Source organism: Ciconia boyciana, chromosome 9 (genome assembly GCF_034638445.1).
Source record: "Ciconia boyciana chromosome 9, ASM3463844v1, whole genome shotgun sequence".
Lineage (NCBI taxonomy): Eukaryota > Metazoa > Chordata > Aves > Ciconiiformes > Ciconiidae > Ciconia > Ciconia boyciana.
The window spans coordinates 30,548,253-30,566,412 of NC_132942.1; the positions used below are offsets into that span (position 1 = coordinate 30,548,253).

Consider the following 18,160-nt stretch of genomic DNA (forward strand, 5'->3'; position numbering starts at 1 on the left):
TAAATTTTAAATGAATTTTTTTTTTTTAAATTGTTCACTAACAAACCCAGAGTCTTAACTAATGTACTTTGCCATAATGCATACCATCCCCAAGGAACGGGAGATTTGCTTAGCTGGAGCAAACCCTGTCTTCAGGCTTGGGTCAGCTGGGTGCTTCATTAGCTCCAGGGATTCCTGCTGGAGTCACTGGGGCACACGAGCCCCTCTAAACCAGGTGGGTGAAGGCCTCGAGGAGCTACGCTCACCAGACTTGTGGAAACTGGGATGTTTGCAAGTGCAGCTTCATTTCCATTCACGGTGTTTGCATGAAATCTTGACTTTGAATTCATGAAAGAGACAGGGAATGCATGCACCTTTCTGAAAATACCTCTATGTAGAACTGGCTATATTTCATATTTATGTCATTTGATTTTTCAGAAGTGTTGAATTTTCAGAAGTGTTGTTCCTATTGATTTCAATAGGATTGATGTGAATACACAACACATTTGGAAGTCAGACCAATAATGCTTATGCATAGCTATAAAACAGGTTACTTGATACTGTCTGTCACATGTAATTTATTGATTTTTCTTCCCTTGTTCTTTGAAGGCAGTATAAAATCTGGATGTTGTTGTTTTTTACTGTTTGTTTATTGCTGAGTAATTTCAGCCAACATGTGTTTTTCAGCATTAGGTCTATTCATCATGAACGTCAACCCATTAAGTTTGTAAGTGCGTCACAGTTTTCCCACCTAGATCAAAATGAGTCTGGAACAGCCTACTCTTTCTAACTTAACAAGCTGGTTTTATTTTGCCCTGCAACTTGCTCTAATAATATGACCAGCTTTAAATTCCTTAGGCCGGAAAGCTTGGCAGTAAAGTCCTGTGCAGGGCTGCGGTTTGAAACATGAGGTTTTTCTCAGGTTCGGAACATGGCAATTGACATCTCTTCTGCTGAGCACTAATGGAAAATACTCATGTAGGAGCAAAAGTCTGTTCTTGGGAAAGTACTTTTCATATGTTAAAGACAGGGACTGCAAACCCATTTTCCTAGAGAACAGGTTGCTGCATAGCATCAGCTGAAGATCTCATCATAGAAAGCCATCCTAGCAATCCAGTCATTTTTGATAACCCCAACCAGAAGACACAGAGCATTTGTGGTGTCTGGTCCCAGTTTCCTCCATTCTTAGTGGTTCTTTTGGCTCAGAGTTGATACATGGCCGAAAAGTTGAAACAGAGCTCTGCAGAAATGGAAACACCACTCTAATATTGTCTACCAGCACAGAAGCAGATATGCATTTGTCTTAGCAGTAACAGCAGCTTATTGGAGAGTTCTTGGCAAAACTCTCTTTGTCCTAGTTTGCCACTGCCCCAGTTTTAAAGGCACTTGCTCCTCCAGACTGCTGCCCACGCCATCAAAACGAGCTCTGACTTGATTCTGCACAAGCTGAATATCCTGTGGGAAAGTGCTGCCTGTCCTTGTCAGCGCTGGCTTCCAGAGCTTCCTGCTCACCGTGCAGGATATGACCCTTAAATGAATTTTATGAATGAGCTAAATGGATTGTAATTGATGACTTAATCTTCACTTGAAGGTACAATTCAGAAACATGAAAATGAGCACAGTAAAGCATTAAATCAAGTCACACCAATCTGGTCAGTTCATGGAGAAAAGTCTGCCTCTCTTTACTTTCAGCTTCTGTATTTATTGAGTTTCTCCAAACAGCAGCGAGTCAGTATTTCTGATGCTCAGTTATGGGTATGAACTGAGGGAAAGAGCTTGAGCCGAGTCTGTCTGACCGCACGTGCCTGAGGATACTCAGCAAAACAGCCTGAGAACAGGTGCCTGCTGTATTTGAGAGCTGCCTGATCAAATGGGAGGGAGGAAATCATAAATCTAGGAAATTCATCTCGTGCATTTCATCCCACCAGAAAGGCTCTTCCGCTGGCCACAGCGCGGGTTTGTGCTGTATGGGAAACCCCTCCCTGCTAACAGTAACAAAACATGAGGAAGGGAAAACATCTTTACGTATAGATGAGAAAAGGACTTTCCTTGCATGTATTACAGAGACCTTTATGGAGGGTGATGCTTTTCCACCGCTCCAGGCTGGATCTTTGGCTCTGCAAAGGGGGCAGTGCAGGGGCCAGGGTTGGCCCTGAGGTGCTGCGACAAGGGCGGGCTCTGCAAATCTGCCATGGGGTCTGCTCAAAACATTGCAACTGCCCTGCTTGTATCCTTAGGTTTAGATAAAAAATGAAGCAGGCAAAGCTCTTAACCACTGTGTGTTGTCTCTTTGTTTTGTGTAATCAAGTGGTGAAATCATGATAAATGTTGACATCAAGTAGCAAGAAGTGCAGAATATAATTGTGTGAGTGCAAGCCCAATAGGGTCATATGAAGTTTGTGCTGTGGTTAACATAATATGAAGAAGTATTACTAACAATTAGCATAAGTATTACCATTTATTATAACTAATTTTATAACTAATTATTATAAGTAATAATTATTCTACTAGGATTATTTTCCTAAGGGCTTTCTCATTCCTTATGTTTGAAAGTTGTACATCTCATAGCTGAAACTCGAATTTTATAGCATTCTCTCAGTGTGACTATTGCATCCGTGATGCGTGCGTGTGACCCTGTATACAGTTTTGTTCTTTTACATCTGTCTTACAACGTGCCTTCTTGCTAAATGCTCTGTAGGTATCAAAGCAGGCAAGAATGGCACAGGACCCTCTAGATAGCAGGGTAAGCACGAGCAGCAAGCTATTAAGATCTTTCTGTTAATTCATTGATGATTTTGCCAGTATCATCTTCTAATCTTGCTTAAAAAAGACTGAATGTGCATTTGAACATTTCTGAAGAGCAAATTGCTAAGCAAAATATATGTATAATCCTAACATTTTGGAAGAAATAGGGTGAGTTATTATTGATTCACAGAGCACGACAAAACATCACTGCATGAATTAGCAAACAGCTGTTTCTAATTTGAGTTTAGAACTGTACACAGAGGAACTTGTTTTAGTGTTCACTCCTTTCATTTATAATGAATTTTAATCACCGCTACAGGTGAGAAAAATGTAGAAACAAGCTTGTATCTTGTGGAAGAAACAAAGGAGAGACAGATGCTAACAGATTTACAGTCTGTGATAAAAGGAATGTTTTGGTACACTTTACATGTAATTAGAGTGCAGCTGTTTTCAGTCCCAAGTCCATGATGCACAGCAGAATATAGTATCTGCTGCTTTTCCAAAGGGAGTAAAGAAAAACAGTGATTCAACTCTGAAAGCATTTAGTTTATTCCTAGATCTAACATAAAACTTTCTCCTCCACCCCTTATTATGCCATTTATTGAAGTGTGAAATAACTTATTTAATGATATGTTAATTTTTTGTTACCAGCAAAATACAGGCTGTTTGACATAAGAAAAAAAAAGTTAAAAATAACTTTCTGATTTTATTATCTGTATAGAATTATGTATCATCCTATCGATGGTCATTACTGAGTCTTGATATCTCTGCTAATGGGAGGGGGCTCAGGCATGCGTTACTCTGGCTTAACAAGTTTCTGTATATCAACTAAGCTTCAATAGACAGCTTTGTGTGTACTTTTAACTTGCAGCATAAAAAAGACTAATTAGCTGTATCTTTGATCATTACAGAAAGGTTTAAACGAAGACAGCGAGGTTTAAACCATCTACGTGTAACAGTTTATCTGCGGCAGACATCCCAGCAAGTTTAATGTTTGAAATTCTGCACTACATCTTGTGCTGATTTTGTATTCTAAATACCAAGTTACTCTCTGCATGAGAAGAAAAATTAGATTATATATACTTTCCATTAAGCCAGACGTCTGTCTTTCTTTTTTTAAAACTTCACTTAAAAATGAATTGCAGTGTAAAGCTGAGAAGTTGGAAAAAGAGTCACTAACTGTTGGTAATTTAGTCCAACAAAAATGCTTGCCACATAAGCACATAATTAGGTATAACTGCATTTTTCTCAAGTCACAGATAATAATGAAAGCACTGCCTGTGGTGCCACTTATATTAGCACCTCTTAGTTTTTTATCCAATTTTAGGTTTGCTTTGAACATTTTATATATATTTTTAAAAAATGGCATAGTGCCTTAAAATAAAAAACTATGAAGACTGTTCTGTGAAGAAGCTAATGTTGCTGAAGTCTGAAGCTGCGTATAGAGTTCTTCAGAGCAGCCTGAACTTCCCAGGGCCCTTCCTTAGTGCCTTGGCTAAGGGTGGGTTGACCAGTTCTGGAGGACAATTGCATGATATTTTTGTAGGGATGATTATAAATAAGTTGTAGAAATCTTCTTACCATTGTTTAGTGAAGTGTGTTTGAGTGCGCATTAAGCTGAGTTTCAATCAGAGCCCTGCAGTTACAATACCATTCAGAGATAGGTGCAGTGTCAGCATAAAAAGGCTTTCATTGCCACAAGAGCTGGTGGTTCACAGTCCACTATTGCCTCCTGTGACACAACAAACAAAAATGTTCAGTGAAGCTAATATATGCATAGAAAATTGAGTTTGGAATATTAATGATATTTTTTATTATTTACTTTGTTATAACTGTGTGGGAAATGTGCAGGAAAATGGGGCTAAACACTTCAACAAAAAATTTAAGTAAAAAGCTGTCACAGTGCACTGAAAATATTGAAACTTAAAACATTTGCTATGTAAACTTGATTTGCATTATTTCACACCAGCACTGCAGTGTAAATGAGCAGCGTATGCTATGTGAGGTTCTTACTATAATCCATTGTAATGATCTATCCTTCGCTTTAATACATAGTGCAGCAATGCAAAATTTGCTGTAACCAGTACTGAAGATTTCTCAGTCCTCAATCTCTGTGTTGTATTCTCATAGTTAAGCATCTGTGATTATAATAATTACTGAAATTGATAGCATTTCTATCGGGCCTTCCATCTGAGGATGTCTCAGGGTTTCACAGCTATACAGAAGTAAGCCCTACAATTTGCCCTTGAGGAGCAGATGGCTTTTTTCTGTTATGGAGATGAAGAACTGAAACAGAGTTCAGAAGTATGTCTTATGATGCCAAGCTTGTTTTCAAAAGTAACTTACTTTTTTGGGTGCTAGAATTCTGTCAACTCTCAATAGCCTAAAGCAATTCGAGTACTTTGACCATTTTTAACTTGTGTGCATGGACAGGCTCGGAAAGAACCAGGAGTCTGAACTTGAATCAAACAGCAGTTCTTTCCTCAACAATTGATTTTTTGTTTTTGTTTTTGTTAATTTAACTATTTCTCTTGTGTACTAGCTCTGTGCTAGAGGAATAAACCTGATAGAATAAGAGCACCTTCCAAATCTAACCTCCTTGGTTTATTGTCCTGTATGGAGATGCCTTCTGGGCTCAGGAGGGGAGTCTCGAAGTTGCCTCTTTGGCCAAACCCTGGATATTTTGTTGATGCCTGGGCAGGTTGTGTGGCCTCTTCTGAGCCCCGTGGTGCTCAGTCTGTGCTGGTGTTTGCACCCAATAAACTGTCCTCCCATACTGTGCTGGCCACATTGCGACATGCCTGTGGTGTGGGGAGATGTCTGGAGGCCCTGTGGAGGAGCCACCTGAACCCTCCACACATAGGGGAGAGAGAGTAGGGAGGTTTTTCACCGGAGTGGAACCCAATGATGCTCTACATTAGTGAACAAGAGGGTTTAGGCAAGGACGAACTTCAGGTCTGGGCCAGCAAATGGTGTCTCTGTGCATATCTTTTGTTCTTAAGAGAAAAAGCAGCCGGCTGGGGGGTAGCCGGGGTTGTGCAGCCCCTGCCCATGAACGCTGACCCCAGGGCTGGGGCCGCACGGGTGACCGGGCAGCTGAGCAAGCCTGTCCCTCTGCAACTGCTTCAAACACGGCTCATCTCCAAGTCTGGGGGGAGTGTAATGTTTCCAGCTAGCTTTGAGCAGGGAGAAGGGGCAAAGTGTTTGCAGGGACTGTGAAATTTTGTTTGGTCAATTTATTTCTATTAGCAAAATAACTTTGAAATAATAAATATATCGTCATCAGTGTACGCTGAGCCGACAGTGCTGCTTACTCCCGGCAATCTGTGATGTGCTGTTTGTCTCCTTTCTAAGATAGATCACATTTTTTAAGACTTTGTTTTATTGTTTCAGCTTCATGAGTATATTTCTGAACTTGGCTCATGTTATCTGGAAGATAAACAGAGAATGAAGTATGATTTATACTGCAGTTTGGCCAAATTGTTCTTATTAGAAGGAAAAATACATTTATTGAATGCATTGAGGCTGGAATTAGCTCCTCAGTGATGATGATAAATGCTTGCAGTCCCGTAAACGTGCTGAACATTAAGTTGCTAAATTACTGTACCACTTTGAGATTGATTATCAAGTTTGGCCCTTTAAGCTTCATGACCCGCCCATATATCCTGAGGACTACTGACATTCTGAAGCTTCCTTAATGCTCTTTTTTTCCTAATTAAACTTTTTATTGAATTTTCTTACCCTTTTAATACTTGTTTTGATTCTCTTATGCGCAAATGACAAAAGCCTTGCACCAGCCATGTGATTCTCTATTTTAGAACAGTCCCACTTTGCAGGATTAGCCATTTTTAATGACTTTAATCTCCTTTTTGAAAGTGATTTTTCTCATTCTGCTACATTCCTTTGATTGCATTAATGTAGAATTATTATTCTAACCATCATTGCCAGACATGTCACACCACATCTAAAATATATCTTCCCACTAAAATATTACTCTGGTAAAATACCTTAGAATTTCCTTCTCAGTTCATTATAGGTCTTTTCTTCAATTTTATATGGCAAGTTAAAATTAACAGGGCTATTTTTCATTCCATAAAGAGATTAATGATAATGAGTTTTCCCTAATTTCTTCAGTTTAGGCCTTTATTAATTTAGTATCTTGTTTGTAAGGAAGTCAAGGTAGGTTGTTTCTGGGGCTTAAAGTTTCCTAATTCTTTTTAAATTGTAAAAGTATGAGAAAATGGTGCAATAAAAAGAATCCAGAAGTTAAACATGAAAATCAGTGAAAGGGCTAAATCAAGATAACAAAACAAGACAATCTTTGCTTTCAACCGTTTATGTAAATGCTTCCATTTTTATTACAAACCCAGCTTTTCAATCTGAGAAATGTTAATTTTTTTGAATCCAAATTATATTAGCACAGCAACGTCTTTGTGCATCACTCACAAAGTAATACCAGCTTTCTTTGATTTTGTTTTCTGAATAGCCCAATATGTTTGAAGAGCAGCAGCTGGAGGGAAACTGGCCCTATTTCAATGTTAGAGTGCATTTTGAGGTAGATGGGTTCGTTTCAGAGGAAAAAGAGACCTTCTAAAAGATTTGTTCGATTTGCATGGTGGGCGATGTAATGGTTGGCATAAGCACATATGGATGTAACAAAGTTAAAGCAGTTGGCCCAGCCTGTGTTACCACTGGATTTGGCCCATTGCATCTACAGTTTCAAGCTGAACAATGAAGCTTTATTCACTGGAGCCATTTTAAGTGCTTGGAGTTCTCCCCAGTGCAGTGCTTCCTCTGTGTGGCACTGCCTAGCACAAGGTGTGAGTAGTCTGGCTGCAAAAGGGAAGATATTTAAAATACATATATTTTTATAATAGTTTCTGCAAAGTGGACATTTTAAATTATTTTAATTACAGCCAGTAAGTCCAAGCAGTAAATAACACAATGGTGGTGTGCTTTTTCTCCTGTTGTTGTTTTTCTTCTTTTTCCCCCCGGTAGACAGCAGTAGCAGTAGCAAATGCAACATGTGCTGCCCTAGTTCAGGCCCAGCATCCCCCTTTTGCTCCCCTTTGTCTCCATTCCCCTGGAGGAGCCCAGCTGGCGAGAGGAGGGAATTAGCCAGCCCTGAGCTACCAGCACCTCCCCGGGGCCCTTAATCCAGGCGCTGGCAGCCGGCTGCCTCCTTCCCTCCGACGGCCCGTGGCCGCAGGTCCGTGGGGATGGAGCCCCGGATGCGGCTGGCGGCAGAGCTGGGGGGACGGAGCGGGCGGGGGAACGGGGGCTCCCCAGGGGCAGAGTGAAGCTGTGCCGGCAGCGGGGCGGGCGGCGGAGGTGGCTTAAATTGGGAACATGAGGCTTTGTTGCAGCCGCAGAGAGAGACCGGTTCATGGTCGGGGGAATGAAGCCTGAGAAAAGTTTACGTAAAAATCAGGGGCTCGTCGCCTGTGTTTCAGGTCTGGGCTCAGCCAGGCTCAGAGGAGTTAGTTGAGCACAAAGACCTTGAGCATCTTACAAGCGCGGGTGCTTGCTGAGAGGCGGCATGCGTTTTGGGAGCAGGAGGAAGCGCGTTCTCAGTGTCTGGCATCACTCTGGAGTGGGAGGTTTAGTTAAACAGGACAGCGGAGCTCCCTGGGGAGTGCGGGGCAAGAGGAGCGGGTGCCCGACCCGCGCAACCTGGAAAGCGGGCAGCCCCGTCACGCCGGAAAAGTTGTTTAGTGTGTTTGGTTTAGTTTGTCCAAGGTAGCTCCACTCTTTCTTTTCCTGGGATGGAAAGGAAGGTCTTTGCCAAAGAAACGGTGCCACAGGAGCTAGCCTCTTACGGTGGTGATATCCTCATTATCCGAGCCTTTCTTTGAGAGCTTCTCTGCCGTACATGTGCTCTTCTCCGCCTGGTAACTCTGTAGTTGGCAGGCACGAGGAGTGCGCGTGTGGCAGCCTACACGCACAGTTGGGGATTTTTTTATTGGTTTGTTTTAGTAAGAGCTGAAGTAGGAACATTAAATGTTTTATAAGGACAATGTATATGGAGAACCGGTTCCTTTTTTGAATCTCCAAATGTGTACGTGGTCAGCGCCTTCCCTAATTTACATGAATTTTATTTTTGCTTCATTCCGTGGTTCAGTTTTATATCGGACTAGTGGCATTTTTGCTTCACTCAACATCTCCACATTTATTTGAATTAGGATATTTGAACTCGCTCTCTTCTGTTTCTTGTTAACAATTCTGTTTATGAAAGCTGCCAACATTTTATGTATTTTTCCTAAAATGACTGTTTTGCTGCTGGAGTTGGTGCTGTGTTTCTTTATGGTAATATCAAATTATAAAATATTTTCCAAAGCCTCATACTGAGCAAAGGAAATAGTTATTAAAACAGAGGCTGGGCCATTGTTGGTTTATCCTGAAGTTGATTCTTTTGTGATGTCTTGAGATCTCCAGTGGTGATTTTCTGGGCTTTTTTGATTTGTTTGTTTTTGTACCAAGCAGGCAACATTACCTTTTATATGAATGAATGTGGTAATGGTGCAGATCTCTTCTCTGATTTTCCTGAACTGTCTCAAATCTGATGCTTTTATTTCACCTAGATGTTCGACTCTGCTTTTGAGCAGCCTTTCGTTCTGTTACAGTTTTGAGACAGAACTGAAGGATTTTGTTTAATGGAGACATTACTTAAAATCATCTTGATGTAGCATTTAAAAAGACCCACAAAATTACAGGTGATCACTTAACACTGTAGCTTTTTGAAATGTTTGTATTGCTTCATTGCACATTGTGTTTTGCTTGCTTTATTCATTGTTTATTGCTTTACAGTACAGTGAGCAGGTGTTAAACCTGCTAAAGAAAAATGCTTTTTATTAATACTATGTGTTGGCATATTTGTGAATTATGTGTACAAATATATTTTTATTTCTCTTTCTCAAACCTCCTTTGAAATTCAAGAGAGATTTTTTTTTAGTTGATTTTTTTTTATGCTGTAGTAGCAGAAGCCCATAGTGTTGTTGAGAGCTTTGTCCTTATTTCACAGATGCACTGGGAATTGTTTTTAATCTCCTTTCTGCTTTCCCATTACAGATGGTGATGACGACCCACAACTCTCCTGGGTGGCTTCATCTCCCTCCAGCAAAGATGTTGCATCACCCACTCAGATGATAGGAGATGGGTGTGATCTCGGCATAGGGGAGGAGGAAGGGGGGACTGGCCTGCCATATCCCTGTCAGTTTTGTGATAAGTCCTTCATTCGCCTGAGCTACCTTAAAAGGCACGAGCAGATCCACAGTGACAAACTACCTTTCAAATGCACCTACTGTAGCCGGCTTTTTAAGCACAAGAGAAGTAGGGATCGCCACATAAAGCTTCACACAGGGGATAAAAAGTACCATTGCCATGAATGCGAGGCTGCGTTCTCTCGCAGCGACCACCTCAAAATTCACCTGAAAACCCACAGCTCCAGCAAACCATTCAAGTGTACTGTGTGTAAACGTGGGTTTTCATCTACCAGCTCATTGCAGAGTCACATGCAAGCTCATAAAAAGAACAAGGAACATATGGCAAAGGCTGAGAAAGAGGTGAAGAAGGATGATTTTATGTGTGATTACTGTGAAGAGACATTCAGTCAGACTGAAGATTTGGAGAAGCACGTAATGACACGCCACCCACAGCTTTCCGAGAAGGCCGATTTGCAGTGTATTCATTGCCCTGAAGTATTTGCAGACGAAAACTCGCTGCTCTCACACATTCATCAAGCCCATGCCAACAAAAAACACAAGTGCCCTATGTGCCCGGAGCAGTTTTCTTCAGTGGAAGAAGTCTATTGCCATTTGGACAGCCACAGACAACCTGACTCCAGCAATCACAGCATCAGCCCCGACCCAGTCTTGGGGAGCGTAGCGTCCATGAGCAGCGCAACACCCGACTCCAGTGCATCAGTGGAAAGAGGTTCCACCCCAGATTCGACCTTAAAGCCTTTGAGAGGACAAAAGAAAATCAGGTCTGTGGACAGAGAGGAAGGCCAGAACTGGTCTAAGGTTACTTACAGCTGCCCGTACTGCTCGAAGCGTGACTTCAACAGCCTTGCTGTTCTGGAGATCCACCTGAAGACCATTCATGCAGACAAACCTCAGCAAAGCCACACATGCCAGATCTGCCTTGATTCCATGCCTACACTGTACAACTTGAACGAACATGTGAGAAAGGTGCACAAAAACCATGCCTATCCCATGATGCAGTTTAGCAACATTTCTGCCTTTCACTGTAACTACTGCCCGGAGATGTTTGCAGATATCAATAGCTTACAAGAACACATCCGTATTACTCACTGTGGCCCAAACGCTACCCCTCAAGATGGCAACAATGCTTTCTTCTGTAACCAGTGCTCCATGGGCTTTCTGACTGAAGCAACCTTGACTGAGCATATTCAGCAGACTCACTGCAATGTAGGAAATTCAAAATTGGATTCCCCTGTCATTCAGCCAACACAGTCTTTTATGGAAGTTTATTCATGCCCTTATTGCACAAACTCCCCCATTTTTGGCTCCATCCTGAAGCTTACAAAGCATATTAAAGAAAACCACAAGAACATTCCTCTGGCACACAATAAGAAGTCAAAAGCAGAGCAGAGTCCAGTTTCTTCTGATGTTGAAGTCTCTTCCCCTAAAAGGCAACGGCTTTCTGCTAGCGTAAACTCAGTGTCTAATGGTGAATACCCATGTAATCAGTGTGATCTAAAGTTCTCAAATTTTGAAAGTTTTCAAACCCATTTAAAGTTGCATTTGGAGTTGCTGTTGAGGAAACAGTCTTGCCCTCAGTGTAAAGAAGACTTTGATTCCCAGGAGTCTCTTCTGCAACATCTCACTGTACATTACATGACAACTTCAACTCATTATGTATGTGAGAGCTGCGACAAACAGTTTTCTTCAGTGGATGATTTGCAGAAGCATTTGTTGGACATGCATACTTTTGTGTTGTATCACTGCACCCTTTGCCAAGAAGTTTTTGATTCCAAGGTATCTATCCAAGTGCATCTGGCAGTCAAGCATAGCAATGAAAAGAAGATGTATCGTTGCACAGCCTGTAACTGGGATTTTAGGAAGGAGGTGGATCTCCAGATCCACGTGAAGCATAGTCACTTGGGGAATCCATCAAAGTCTCACAAATGCATCTTCTGTGGTGAGACCTTTAGCACAGAGGTAGAACTGCAGTGCCACATCACAACCCACAGCAAAAAATACAACTGCAAATTTTGTAGCAAAGCTTTTCATGCCATCATCTTGCTTGAAAAGCACTTGCGAGAAAAACATTGTGTTTTTGATGCTAGCGCTGAGAATGGTACAGCTAATGGCATGACCCCAACAAATAAGAAGACAGAAGGGGCAGATATCCAGAACATGTTAATGAAGAATCCAGATACTTCCAACAGTCATGAAGCCAGTGAGGATGATGTAGATGCTTCTGAGCCCATGTATGGCTGTGACATTTGTGGGGCTGCCTACACTATGGAGGTCCTCTTGCAGAACCATCGTTTGAGAGATCATAACATCAGGCCTGGGGAGGATGACTGTTCTAGGAAGAAAGCAGAATTCATCAAAGGTAGCCACAAGTGTAATATCTGCTCAAGGACCTTTTTCTCAGAAAATGGCCTGAGAGAGCACATGCAGACCCATCGAGGCCCAGCTAAGCACTACATGTGCCCCATCTGTGGGGAACGCTTCCCATCACTCCTGACCCTGACGGAGCACAAAGTCACTCACAGCAAGAGTTTGGATACAGGGACATGTCGGATCTGTAAAATGCCGCTGCAGAGCGAGGAGGAATTTATTGAGCACTGCCAGATGCATCCAGATCTCAGAAACTCCCTCACTGGGTTTCGCTGTGTTGTCTGCATGCAGACGGTCACCTCTACCCTTGAGCTGAAAATTCATGGGACGTTCCATATGCAGAAATTGGCAGGAAACTCTGCAACCTCGTCACCCAACGGCCAGGCCTTGCAAAAACTCTACAAGTGTGCGTTGTGCTTGAAGGAGTTCCGGAATAAGCAGGACTTGGTAAAGTTGGATGTGAATGGCCTTCCCTATGGTCTGTGTGCTGGATGCATGACCAGGAGCACCAACGGACAGTCTTCGGGCTTGACTCCACAGGAGGTGAACGAGAGACCGTGTGGCAGTCTGAGGTGTCCAGAGTGTAGTGTCAAATTTGAAAGTGCTGAAGACCTAGAGAGCCACATTCAGGTAGACCACCGAGACCTGACACCTGAGACTAGTGGCCAAAGGAAAGGTACACAGACGTCCCCTGTTCCCAGAGTAAGTACAGCTGAACGTTAAAATGTCTGAGGGATAAAATTTAGACCTTCAGTGTGACTGAGAACTGATCTGATGTTTGGTTTTTTTAACTCTTACTTTATAAAATTACTTGTGCTACTAAAACACCCAACAAAACAGGAGGAAAGGTAGAGTAGCGCACATAAGAAAAATTAGATGTTGCTCAGCCTTGCAGGCTCCTTGATTCCTAGTGGCAGCGCATCAGATTTTTTATCATAAAACTGCCCTGGATTTACATATCAAGAGCTGAGACACTTGATCTGTGGAGACTGAGCTTGTCCATGAATTCTGATGCTACTGAACTGGCAGATCTGGAAAAGCTGGAGCATTTCCATGAAAAAAGGAGATGCTGAGTACCCCAAACAACAAAAAAAATTCTGATCTGTCATACTTGAGGAATTAGATTATTTCTTACCAGGGACCTAGACATGAGCAGGAGGATAGAAGAACTTTTGAGGAAAAACATAGTGAATTCCACCCCACCCCCCAAATTCTCACCTAAAACAAATTTCTGTGCTAAAGAGCTAGGGATGCCTGTCAGAGTGAACGCTGTGAAGCTACTTGGATGTCTGTGTGCATACGTGTGTGCCTGTGCGTGTGTGCGCGCGTATGATTTTAAAAGTGATTTTAAGAGGATCTGCTTCATGGCCCTCCTGTAAGATAAGTAGTTTTCTTAGCAAATCTGGGAATTGTTGTCTAATGCAGGTTACATATAAGTGTTCTCTCCTTTAATGTTTGCAGATAGCCTGCTTTCCCATTTCTTAGCTTACAAGATACTTGGGAACATGCAGATCCAAGTAAGGTTTCAGAAGCCTACTCAGGAGATTAATATCATTTGCAGTTTATGGTCTTTTAAAATTATTTGTTGACGTTTTGGTTCCAGAATGGGCCAAATCAGTCCTTCCTCTGTCAGGAACAGATGGAATGAGAAGTAGATTTTGGAAATCTTCTCGGGAGACCAACAGCAGACACATCTGAGTATTGATATCATCTGACATTTTTAATTAAACATGATGGGGTGAGATTTTCAAAAGTATCTAAGGAAATTAGGCACCCAACTCCTAATGAATAATTCCAGCCGTAGATGCCTGTTTATGTCAATCTGCTAATTAAAGCACCCACAAACACATCTTACTGCATTAAAAGAACCTGAAGATACCATTCAACTAGAACACCAGAGGCTCAGTAAGTAAGAGAAGACCCTAAGTACGTCCTGAGCATGCAGACTGAGGTGCCTCCAATAGAGCTGGTGCAGGCTGTATCCTCAGCCGGACTTGTGAGCTCCAGCTCAGTGGCAGGGTGTGCGGGGCAGCAGCGTCCAGCTGAGCTGGGCTGTGCACGGCCAGCTCAGAGCACAGCACTGCCTGCCCTGGCACCTGCTGGCCTCAATGCCCCATTCCAGGCTTCTGAGTGAATCCCACAGAAAGTTTAATTTATTTTCTTTTTTTTTTTTCTTTTTTTTTCTTTTTTAGTAAAACAACTGGATAGTGTTCCCTCTGGGTGCGGTGAATGTGTGACTAAGCCTTCAGGCACACACACCTAATTCTGCAGAAGAATGAGGAATGGAAATATCCGTCCTTCGGTGTGATACCTTTTGAGAGTTCAGCTAGGGCTGTGGCTAGGTCATTCTCCTTCCTCCTCCTCAGGCCTTTATTTCCTTCTAAATTCTTTAAAACACCTCTGTTCTCTTAGGTAGGAGTAATTCTTACTTCATGTGGCTGTGCCTATAGCCTAAAGTATTACCTTTTCTTTCCTATCGACTATCAGAAGCAGAATACATTGTCATTTTCTGCTCTTATTTCTTGCTTTAACTCTTTCTTTTCAGTGACAGCTTCCATACTTGTTCTCTCAGGGGAGAGTTTTAAGTTCTTCAATAAGGTAAATGCTTTGAATTTCATCCCATGAGGAAAGGTCTTAGTTCCTTTGTAGAAGATAATGAAAAATCAGCATTTGTGGTGGTGGCAAATGGTACCTTCAACAGATGTCTATGGCCTGCACATATGCTAATATCAGAGACCTTTATGGTATGCATCCCAGGAATAGATATATTGTTATTAGGAATAATTCATTATCTTACCCTTCATTATAGATACAAGACCTGAATTCTGATATCAGTTCACGTGGAAACTATTGGTGTTTCGCTCAGGTTTCTCAAGGCAATAAGTACCCTTTGTATCTGCCTAGCACAGGGGTTTTCAAAGAATTACACTGTCTTTTAAATGGTGATAAATCCCTGTATTTCAAGAATAGCATTTACTTAACTTCATTGGCTTCATAGCAAAGCTAAGCAAGTTGAACACGATCTCTCTAGTCATCTTGTTAGCATGCTGCGCACAGGTAAAATACCATTTTACTGGAGCAATCTTAAGTGCACAATGCATGTAGAGTGATCTGCAGATGTCCAGAGAAAAGCTGCTTCTCTCCAGTTCTTGAGCACTTCTACATTTCTTTTTTAAACACCTTATTGATTTTTCTTTCTTAAACAGAAAAGCAGTTGAAGATTAGGACAAGGTACAGTCAGAAAGAAAATACAGGGAGATTTCGATTTTAAGTGGTGGGTATATATTTCAGAGTAAATAAGAATAAGCAGAATGAAATCCAAGTAAATGCAAAAGATGACCATGACATACAAAATCCGTAACTTCTTTCAGTGTCAGAAATCGCTCCACCAGCAGTTATAATTCTTGAATTGAAGAAGTGAGCATGGAAGCCTAAAGAAATTTCAGAAAAAAACTTAAATGAAGATTTAACCCCAAAGTGAAAGAAAGAAAGAAAATAAATATTAGCACTTGAATAAAAAATGAAAATATTTGGGAAGAAAAAAAAATAGAGCAGGAGAAAAAGAACAATTCCTTTTTACTGTATGTATTTAAGTTTGTGTATATATGCACATGGATATAGCACCACAAACGGAGTATGAATATTTTGTTATATTTTGTTTGGGTTTTTTACTATTGACTTTTTGGAGGTTTTGTTCTGAAAATCAGTTGGAGACAGCTAGATGAGGATCAAAAAGCTCTCAGAATTGCTTGGCAGTTTTGGGGTTTGGTTTTTTTTTTATCCATAAGAATGAAAGAAAGCACATAACCCTTGAAAATGCTGCTATATTCTGTCTTCCTCACTTACATTTTAGCAAAGAAACAGGAAGAAATATCTGTGAATTGATCACCTTTGTTTCTAGGACATCTAACTAGGATCCAATCATGATTGTCAACAAAGATAGATTTCCAGACAGACAACGTTTTTGCCTTGTGTACATGGCAACGTCTGCATTGGAGGATTTGTTATTAGGAGATTTTTAAATCAAGTCAATGGTCTTCCATAAGGAACATCACTAAGAGGAATAAACAAAATACACCTTAGTAGTAAAAGATTGCTCTAACGTCAATTTGTGTTTGATTCTTATAGTTTTACATGAGCTATTCTGTTTGGATAGGACTAGAAGTTTTTTTTAGATGAGCATCACGAGTGGAGGTGCTATTCCAGTATCTGGCACGTGTATAGCTCAAGACCTTTTTTTATGCTATTACGATTGCATCAGAGGTAATGCTTTCATGTTTTTCTGAACATATTTCTGTGTGTAGGAGCTTCAGTTTTGAGTACATTTTATTAATTCCTTTTAACATGTCTTCTAGAGGAATGTGCATGTCTTGAGAAACTTGACTAGTTGTTTAGTATTGAGATTCATCATAGCCCCTTGTAATACTGGAAACAGTCATGTTTCAAGCTGCTCTTTTTCTTACACAGACTTATCCTTATTTTGTACCATAGTTATCATGAACACTGCTTGTTTAACATTGACAATGGCAAATGCTTAGACTTCAATTAAATTTCCATCTTGAATGGCATTACTATTTTTATCCCACCTAGGTTATTTGGACTGAAGAAGCAAAGGAGGTGGCATAGAAAGTTGGAAGAATGAACCCTATTGTGCTCCTTTACTTAGTTCCTTTTCTCCTGCACACTTTCTTGGACTCAATTCCTTCTCTTTGTTCTCCCCCACACCCCTTCTCTTCCCTTGTAAATCCACTTGAATGGAGGAATATTTTCTTTGTAGAACAGGAAACCATTTCCAGATTTAAAGGAGGACAGTCTGGAAAACCCATGGGAACAATAGTTACTTCAGAAAAGAAACCAGAAGCCTCTGTTGTTATTACTACTATTTTGTGCCAAGATTAGAGTTAAATATCTTGACTTAATGGGGACTGAGCTCTCAGCTGAAGGCCTGTTCATCTTGTCTTTTATGTCACCCAGATGCCGTCACCTAGACTCTGTTACCTCCTCAGAGTCTGGGCACCTTTGTTGTCACCACTTGTGAAGACAAAACTTTAAAAAGAGATAACCGACCCATTAATAATGTTCGTGAAGCCATGATACCCACAAAAATGGTAGCAGAACATCGTATTTGGTACCACAAATAACACAACCTTGTATTAAAACTAGCGATCCCCATTTACTGAGAATGGAAGTCTGTTTTTGTGACAATCTTTTAAAGACAATTATTAACGAGCCAAAAAATCAGCTCTTCCATCTCTTGCGTATACATTTGGGTGCTAATCTAGCTATAGTTATTTCATGGCCTGTATGACGCCATTTATTAACCTCACTCCGTATCAAGTGGGGGTACCCTATCACAAGAGCCATTGTCTCAGTTAAGCTGCTCTCTTGCATGCATGTGTCTCAGCTGAGGCTAAAGATAATACTCGGAGGAAGTCTGAAATCTGCTGTCTTCTCTGAGGGGTGGTCACGCCAAGCAGAGTGTTTTATAAGTTTGTGAAATGGTGTGGAGGAGTTCGCACTGGGTCTGTGGATAAACAAAGACATCCTGTCTCCAGATCTGTTAGTAAGTAGCTTTCAGAAGCAGCAAAATCAATTACAAAAAAGAATCATTTGTCTGTGTTTAATATAGCTTTAAAGGTTTGAAATAGAGTTGAGCTGAAATATTGCCCTTTTTAGCTAGTTACTTAGGGAACCCTCATAACAGAGGTAAGTGTTGAACAAGGCACAGAACTTAATCAGCTTTGAAGTTTTAAAGAAGAGGAAGGTTTCAAGTTTTAAATGTGACCACATGAATCATTCACTGCCCAGTCCCATTCTTCTCTTCCAAGGTTTTTTGTGTTCTGTTT

At 41.1% G+C, this 18,160-nt stretch overlaps 1 protein-coding gene across 6 annotated transcripts in view; it reads left to right on the forward strand.

Moving 5' to 3' along the window:
- Positions 1-18,160, forward strand: part of ZNF423 (zinc finger protein 423) — a 237,194-nt gene that overhangs the window by 126,175 nt on the left and 92,859 nt on the right. For 5 of the 6 annotated variants that reach the window (XM_072873546.1, XM_072873547.1, XM_072873550.1 and 2 more), the window contains one exon: positions 9,793-13,016. In XM_072873546.1, coding sequence (XP_072729647.1) covers positions 9,793-13,016 — 3,224 coding nt within the window. The remainder of the gene's footprint in view (positions 1-9,792; positions 13,017-18,160) is intronic. The other variant, XM_072873548.1, reaches the window with a different exon arrangement.